This window comes from Drosophila virilis, chromosome X (assembly GCF_030788295.1).
Source record: "Drosophila virilis strain 15010-1051.87 chromosome X, Dvir_AGI_RSII-ME, whole genome shotgun sequence".
NCBI classification, from domain to species: Eukaryota; Metazoa; Arthropoda; class Insecta; order Diptera; family Drosophilidae; genus Drosophila; species Drosophila virilis.
In genome coordinates this window covers 21239855-21248852 of record NC_091543.1, presented here as the reverse complement: position 1 = coordinate 21248852, position 8998 = coordinate 21239855, and the positions used below count along the sequence as shown (strand labels likewise).

Here is an 8998-nt window from a genome sequence, read left to right as displayed (position 1 = left end):
GTTGTTATTTTACTTTAGTGCAAGCGCCACTGACATTGATGATGATTATTGGGAGTAAATAGAATTGAATATGCGCCAGCCAGCAGCAAATGCTCGTTTTCGGCTCAGGACACGTGTGCTTCTGCTATCTCGTACTCGCTAAGACACACCTTATGTGCGCTTCTTTTCATACGATTGTGTGTAAGTTTGCATAATGCGCGCAAATAAATTGCAAAATCAATTGAACGGCAAAGTAGTTTTCCCAACAACTCACTGCTCTGGAGTGAAAGTCAGGCAGTCCCTCCCTTCAGTTACGGCCACAGTCTTAGCCACTGCCACACCTTCAACTTGCAGTTGACGTCTGCAGCCATTGCAATGGTAGCAATGCAATGTAATTAAAAAGTACTGACTGCTACAATTGCAAAATAACTAAAAGTTAGCTTCGGCACGCTGGCATCTCGATCGCAATGGTTTCGAATAACTGAAAACCGAATATTGTGTTTGAATCCTTGCCTCACTTTGCAGTAGCAGTCCATAGTAGCCTGTGCATCTCGGAGATGCAACCCGGAGAAAGCTTGCTATAGAAGCATATATGGTATAATACCCTTTGCCCTTTTTCAATGGGTTCTCGGTATGATTAAAAAAAGAGCATCGAATTTATCAACTGATATTCAACATAAGTACGAACAAATTTGATTGATTTTGAAAATACGTGCATATTCTTGTTCATTACCTTATGCACACTTACTTATGGGATAAGACCGGCTTTATTAAACAAAATGCTGCTATATTTTTATTCAATGCAATAAACATTAATAATAAAAAGAAGTATTCCTTCTTTGTGGTTTAAACTTGTTTCCGCCGAGCAAACTACCCACTCTGCCGTTACTGCCACACCAACATTAAAGGCAAGAAAACTAACGCGCATTCTTACAGTTGTGTTTCTTTCTCCTTATTTCTATCACAATGTGGTCAATGGCCAAGGCATAAAGAAAATCTGCCTTAAGCAATAAATGTTTCATGGCATGAATAAAATATGCATTCAGTAGCAACAGTTTCATGTCCTGCTGCAGCGTTGTCTGATCATGTAGTCATCATGTAGTTATTGAAGACTTTATCATATTTAAATTCCGATTACATGCAGTTTCACATCAAAAAAGGTATAGCTATAAATGCCTCCTTTGAGAAGTACATGAAGCAAAGATCTGCTGGGTGGGAAGCTTTAATAATCAGAGAAACGCGGTTGCATGTGCCGCAACTACCTTAACAAACACAACAATACCAATTGCGCGCGCACTTATAAAGACACATATGTGCATAGAATCACACACACACACACACACACATGTAGCGCACTCGTAAATGAAAATCTTTTTGCAGAATTAATTAAGTAAACAATAAGAAAATTGTGAAAATTGCTTTGAATGCGTCCCCAAGCGAACGAACACACACGTAGAAACACAGAAAGGCATAAACAACTTATCCCCACATGCGGTACAAGCACACACACACACACACACACACACACACACACACACGCCTCCCGCACACATCAGAAGTTATTGTGCACAGCTGTTGTTGTTGCCTTTACTTATTATGATTATCATTCTACTTAATAGACAAAAACGATGGGTGCTGTGGCCGAAGTACAGCTAAAGCCGGGTGTAAAGCTGGTTACCACAGCGTACAATACCAAAGGGAGACAACGTTCATTGTGCATTAAAAATTACACCATATTTTGCGTTAATGATAAGCCACGGTAAATGGGGCACGTCGAAATATGTCTTCCCAAAAATGCGGGTCAACTAAAGAGCGATCTATCCAACCTTACCAACAACTTATTTTCATAATGCTTAGCAATTATTTCATAGTAATAATATCTAATAGCTATGTTCAATAATAACTGAAATCAAGAGTGCTTAAGTCGAGAGTGCCCCATTAAGGTATACCCCCAACTAGATGAAGTTACCGCCTAGGACTTCAACTTAATTTTTTTTTTTTTTTATTTAATCAATGCGTTAAATACCTAATAAATGCGTATTAGTAATAATGAGTACGAGGCTCTAGTCGGGCGCTCCCGACTAGTGGATACCCTGAACCCTCTTATTCCGTTTGTAGTAATAAAGATAAATTTAAAAAAAAAAAGGTACCACACAGCAACTAAGCGCATTGCCTGCTGCCGCCTTTACTCAACAGCCACAGTAGCCAGGAAAATATAAAGTTAATCCATCGGTAGAGTTTGAACTCGCTACACGCCGCTGTACTTGCCGCCGCCTCTTCTTAACAGCCACACCAAGAACTGAGTCTTTATAAAAAAAAAAACGAATTAAAATAGCAGCACAGAAAATATAGAATCGGAAATACAATGCTGTTGAAAGAATTCACAGAAGACGCGCATGAATGTGTGTATGTACACGTATACAGAAATTCAAGCAATTTGCGCTTGCAACCCCAAACTCGAGGCCAGGAACATGTTTAAGCATGTTTTATTTAATAACTTCTGTGTTTCTTAACCAATCTTGATGAAATTTTCTGCATCTAATTGTACTATAGAATATTCGAGCATTATCGAAAAATCAATTTCATTCAAATTGCGTCTTATATTGGTGGGCAGCATAAATTGACTTATAAGCTTGATTTATATATCAATTTGGCGACTCTAGCTCTCATAATTTACAAAAATTGCTCAAAAAACAGGATATCGATATCGGGTTTTATCAATTGCTTGAAAACGGAGTAAGTTATCGATTTCATGATATCTTGACCAAATTCGGAATTTATTAGTTTCACTTATTTTTCCCTACACATATTTAAGCATAATGTATACTATATGCGAGTTTAGCTTGCAATTTCAATATGTGTCAGTTGATCTGGACGACGCGGAGTATTTCTTAATATATATGTATGCATAATATCTAAAATATCGAAAATGGGGCCGTTGCTTCTGTTTTATTAACACTTTTTTAATTGAAAAATGTATAGTGCTGCTCGGTGGGTGTGCCCGGGGGGATGCGTGGTGAATCTTTTACCGGTTTTACCTAAACACACGTAGACAAAGTCGCTACGAAAATGCTTGTATGTAATAGGCTGAAAGAGGAAGGGAAAAAAGTTATATTTGGTTAAAATTCTTAATTGTCTTATAGGCCTGTCATCATTAGCATGAGTTGCGCTTTACCTACGCTTTCGTAGCCTACCATAATATGTTTATATTAAGCTAGAAAGCTTTACACTTGGAGGGAATGACAGAATGCTGCAAAGAGAGAAACCTATTTGTTGTGCTTTAAAATATAAATCCAAACATCTTAAGGTCCGGACGCCGTCGCTCTTTCCAGACATATTTTCGTGACTAGCTCAATTAAGCGAATCTGTTAAGTTTATGTTAATTAACAGCGGAATTTAAAACCTCACTACATTACTAACACATCAAACCTATATATTTTTAGATTATCAAAAACGAACAATAATAGTTTATGTACGGTGCATTTTCAAACAAAACTCATTTGTCAAACAACACTATTTGTAGACATATAATAAAGAAGCTCGAGGTAACCACAATTTGTAGAAAACAGTAATGTGTCGGTACGATCCATTTAACAAAGGTGTTCGATAAAACATTACAGAATCATAGGGTGTCCCGCAAAGCAATGTGCATGGCCCTGTGCTGTAAACACTGTATACGGACGAGCTCGCCACTCAAGGACACAACAACCCAACCGTCAGCCCTGCGAGACTGCTGTTGGCAACGTTCGCGGATAATACGGTCGTTCTGGCCTCGCACGAGTCCCTACAGGCGGCAACAAACGCTGTGCAGGACTGGAATTGTGGACAGCGAACTGGAACGTCGCTATAAGCTGCACCAAGTACGCTTGCGTCATCTTCACAGTACGTCCAAACAATTGACAGCAGCTTCGGTTTGTTGTTGGAACTATCGAGCTCACCAGCTCATTCTGCTATCTTGGCATCCACCTGGATCAAGAGGCATGACCGGCATGGCTGCAAATGCCATTTAATCTTACAAATATTGTTACTATACTTTATATCGCAGTATACTATACTTCATATCCCAGTACTTGCCATTAATTGATCAAAATCAATATCAGAATACTGTTTTTCAGATGATATGCTTTAGGCTTTAAAAACTGAAGTTACTAATTTGGTGTTTTTTAAACAAAGGCAAAATCAATTGGAGGTATAGTCGTTAGCTTTAGTATTAACATTTATTTTAAATTCCTTAAGATTTCATGAAGATCGTAGACAGTAGATACCGAAAGAATTTCCCATTATTTGTGGCTAAAGGAAGAAACAGGGCAGCCTACGCGTAGGCTAAAAGTGTAAAAGCTTGAGATCAAGTTTCTTCTGATTCTGTTGGAAAACATTTCTTATCATATGTAAAAAGGTTAAGTTGTTGTTCTTATATCTACTTTTTGTTGTTATAATTTAACGTTAGATTTTATGTATTTGTTTTTTAATTGCTTAGAAACTTGTTTAATTTTACGTCATATGAATACACTTTTTCTTTGTGTGCATAGGCAAATAGAAACACTTTAAATTCTCGATTTTATGATCTATGTAGTATGTCAAGTACAATAAATGCAGCTTCATTGTCTCTGAACCATCGATTATATGATGATGTTTACGATCAATTTTTTTTATGTTTGTTCAGCTGACTGTTGTATTCTAATGGCTGACGATTGCCTTGTAAAATCCAAACAGGTCTTAGACCGTCTACCGTCGCAGTCCCAACTCACGAACGCTTTTATGTCAAGATCAGTCAAGTGGCGCAAGTCAGAGAGACCACGACAAAGGCACACACAAAGACACACACGCACACACACACACACACACACACACAGACTAAACATAGCCACTGAAACAAAGAACACCGTTACAAGCTTTACTTTCACTTGTGCAAACACAGAGCAAACTTGCTCCAAGAATAAGAGCTCACGATGCCATGAAGCTCATTTGGCGGCTGCCTTTGCTGTCGCGAGGGTCATCGGCGGCCCTAATAGTGGAGCCGGCTGGAGAATAGAAGCAACGCTTGGACTTCAGTTCCACGCGGCACTGACATCAGTAGCATGTCAGGGGGCAAGCCAAGCGGTCCAATTTACCGAGTCCAATTCGCGTTTTGTGATATCTAGTACGCATTAATTCTCTTTCCCTCTCTCACTCTCTCTCTCTCTCTCTCTCTCTCTCTCTCTCTCTCTCTCTCACTCTCTCTCTCTCTCTCTCTCTCTCTCTCTGTCTCTCATTCTTTCGCGCTCTCTTAATCGATCTCTAGTGGATTGTTTGCCACAGTTCCGCGGACTCGCCCATCAACATACCAAATTCTTTGCCCAGCGTTGATGCATAAATTTGCCAATCCATCGTGTATAAATTTTTACTTTTTTCGGCTATTTAAATTTTATTTTGTTTTATTATTGTTTTTTTCGTGTTGCTACAAAGCGTTTGCATGCCAACGCACGGGATTTGTCGGCACATCACCCCACAACAACGGGAGCAACTACAGAAGCAGCAAAGATGTCATGAATTTGCCTGGGTCTGGGTCTGTTTGCTGCTGCTAAACAGCATCTGCGGGTCCGGGGCCCATTTGCACAAGTGGAACATCTTGCAAAAGAGTTTTCGGTATATGCAGGAGACCATGCTAAGTAACAGCTTAGATCGCGCTCATCTGAACTATGGAATTGTGTTTGAGTGCCGCACTATGTAAGTGTTCCCTTCAAAGTAAGACTCAAGATCATAGATTCTCTCTCCTTGCGCGCTGTAGCTCCGACATGGATTTGGGCGACGAGGTGCACTTTCATTTACAGCTCGGCGACTTGAGCGGTTTCCGTCGTTTGGATGCAAAAAAGAAGTTGGCGTTGTTTTTGCATGGCTGGAACGATCAGGGCAGCAAGGACTGGGTTCAAGAACTATTATTGAGTAAGTCGAACAAAATGTAAACTTCAGACCCTAATTAAAAGCTGACTTGGTCTAGGTGTAAATGTTTAATTATTTCGAGCATGCAGATCTGAGCCAGAAAGGTGCAACTTCGCAAAAAAATTTTCAAGACCAAGTGAAAGTGAACAAAATCAGTTTTTGTTCACATTTTGTCTGCGTTCATTCTTATTTTCTGAACCAATTGAATGTGGACAAGCCGATCTCAAAACCTCCTCATATTTCCGCTGAGTTCTGAGTTGAACTACATTACTTGACCTGTTTCACAGCAATCGATTGAAATCGATATCTGAATCCTGTTTTCTGAGTAATTTTGGTAAATAATAAGAGCTATTGTCATCAGACTTGACAGACTAGAATAGTATATATATATATATATATAAAGTATATATTTATCTATCTATCATTTTATAACTATCACCACCTCCCCGCTACTACCTCAAGTGAAAACACCAATTTTTGCTGTCCACCAACAAGTCAATAGTACAAGAAGATGTATTGTTAAAAATTTCATTAAGATCTGTTTAGACTCTCACGCAAGCGGAAATTCCAATAATTTCTGTATACACACATTCATGCACGTTTTCTATGAATTCTATCAGCAGCATTGCAATAACGACTGTATTGTTTTCTATTTTAATTCGTTTTTCTCTCTTACAAACATTTGGGTGCCATATTGGTTCCCTGAAATGTTGATAAAGATAAAAAAAGCAAATCACGAAAACATCTGTTTGATAAGGTATTCTACGACTTATTCCAAAAGAATTTATTAGCAATTTTTTTATCGTAGATAAGTTTAACTAGTAATTTTTATCGGACGTTTTTTTTATCAGCTTGGACCCTCTTTGATGATGGTTACAACGTATGCGTTGTAGATTGGGGCAATCTGTCACAGAATGATTACAAAAGCGCCTCAATGTCTATATTTGATGTTGGTTTGACAGTGGCAGGCATAATCATTGCCCTGGAGGAAATGCGACCGCGTCACTTTAATCGCCGCAACGTCACCCTAGCGGGATACAGTTTAGGCGCTCATGCAGCCGGATATGCGGGCGCCGTGCTGGATGGTCAAGTGGAACAAATTATTGGCCTGGATCCGGCGGGGCCTCTGTTTACTCTGCCGGCTGCTGTTAACCCAAAGTATCGGCTTGACCAAACGGATGCAAAGTTTGTGCAAGTCCTGCATACCTCAGGCGGCACCTTGGGCACCAGTCTTAAGTGTGGGCACGCTGATTTCTATCCGAACGGGGGACGAGCTCCCCAACGCAACTGTTTGATGTTTATGAATCTGCGCGATATGCAAAACACAAGTAAGTTCCGTTAACAGGCGTAAATCGAATAAACGATTAACCTTTGCCTTCTATAGATCCCATTGCCTGCAGTCATTCGGCGGCTGCCATTTTCTTTAGGCAATCAATGGATCCGCAGTACCCCTTCATTGGGTATCAATGCGATAGCTATCGCGAATATCTGACTGGCCGCTGCGATAACAATCGCCGTGCTCTTTTTGGGATTCACTCTCATCGACGGATGCATGGCAGTTTCTTTTTTGACACCACCTCCAGCCACCCCTATGTTCAGCGGCAGCGCTCGAATCGCCTTTGGAATTGGATTTTGGAAAGGTCTCAGAATCGGAATCGCATAAACGCCAGGCACTTAAGTACCGACAATGCCATAGGTGGCGAACTCTTGCGCCAACGACCGTGGACGCGAAGGCGTAATAGGAAAAGCCAACGTTGCCATTGTGAAAGGTAATGAACAATATAAAGGCAGAGTTAGAGAGTAGAGCGGAACTAGTTCCTAGTGTTGTTTCTGTTATACATGCATATGTATGTAAGCACAATATAATATGTACTATATATGATTAAAAAAATAGTCTAAAAATTTGCTACCAACCATGCCCTATTTTCCACTTTCGCTGAACATGTTAGATGACATATGGACAGCCTTTACAGTACAGTTAGAGTTCAAAATTCTGTAAATTCAGCATTTTGTTTTTTTGGCCATGCATATATAGAATACATGCTTAAATTGTCTAGCACACTTTTATCGTTATTTTTGGTGTTGGGTTGAATAGCGTTAAAAAAAACAAAACAAAAGTTACTGATCTAGATTCTGGCTACTATGTTAGTAAAAATAACCGTTCATAATTAAGTGGCTGCACTGTCAAATGGTAAGAGAGGTCCGTCTGACATCTGCATACTGATATAACTACACATGAACATAAAATAATTTAACACTTAATGTGGGCCGGGTTTTAGACCCGGACCCGGACCCGGACCCGGACCCGGACCAGGAGCCAGACTGTTGCCAGGACCAGTAGAAATGCAACTCGCATAACTCATGCGAAGTCGACGGCCGCGCTGGCGACGACGGCGCCATAAATTTCAAAACAGGAAGCACCGAGCAAAAACAACTCCCAACTCAAGTGGAATGTAACAGAGCAACAACAGCAGGAACAAGAAAACGAACAAGAACAAGCAGCAATATAAGCAGAACAGGTCTCATGTAGACGGCAAATATTAACTACCTTTTAGCAAAGGCGTGCCCAATGCGAAGGGCCAGCTGACGTAAAGTTGTAGAAAATTATGTTTTACAATGAGAAAATTGAATTTCAGTTTATTGTTTTCGCTTTTCATTTTGTTTTACGATTAACTGTTAAGTGCAGCCGCCTGCATGTTGCGTACACACAGTGGCTCACAACGACAACGGAGAATGGGGCCAGGCATGGGTCGAACATTGTTGCGCGCCAATGACTTCCTGGCAGTCTGTATATCGGTTCGCTCTTTACGTTGGTGTGGGACTTTTGTTTTTATTCGGACAACCTTTTGTAGGTACATTGTACATGGTAATACCAACTTTTGAAACCCGACAAATTAAATGGATATATTTTAAAGTTACCAGCGCATGCAAGTCTATCTTAAAGGAACAGCTGATTGAGTGTATTTATTGATATATATAAAATGATGGCAAATCACAATATACATTTCATTTCGCAATCGACTTAAAAATCTCGGACATAACGATCCAATCGATGAAGCTAATAATCCGGGCAGCTAAACATATAGACATATAGAATTGT

At 39.9% G+C, this 8998-nt stretch overlaps 1 protein-coding gene across 1 annotated transcript; it reads left to right on the top strand.

Moving 5' to 3' along the window:
• The first annotated feature begins 4769 nt into the window (after positions 1–4769).
• LOC6631572 (lipase member H) lies at positions 4770–7902 on the top strand. Its single transcript, XM_032440221.2, has 5 exons — positions 4770–5119; positions 5425–5685; positions 5747–5901; positions 6750–7226; positions 7283–7902. Exons 1-5 carry the CDS (start codon positions 5058–5060, stop codon positions 7669–7671), a joined length of 1344 nt encoding a protein of 447 aa, XP_032296112.1. The 5' UTR covers positions 4770–5057; the 3' UTR covers positions 7672–7902.
• Positions 7903–8998: the final 1096 nt, after the last annotated feature.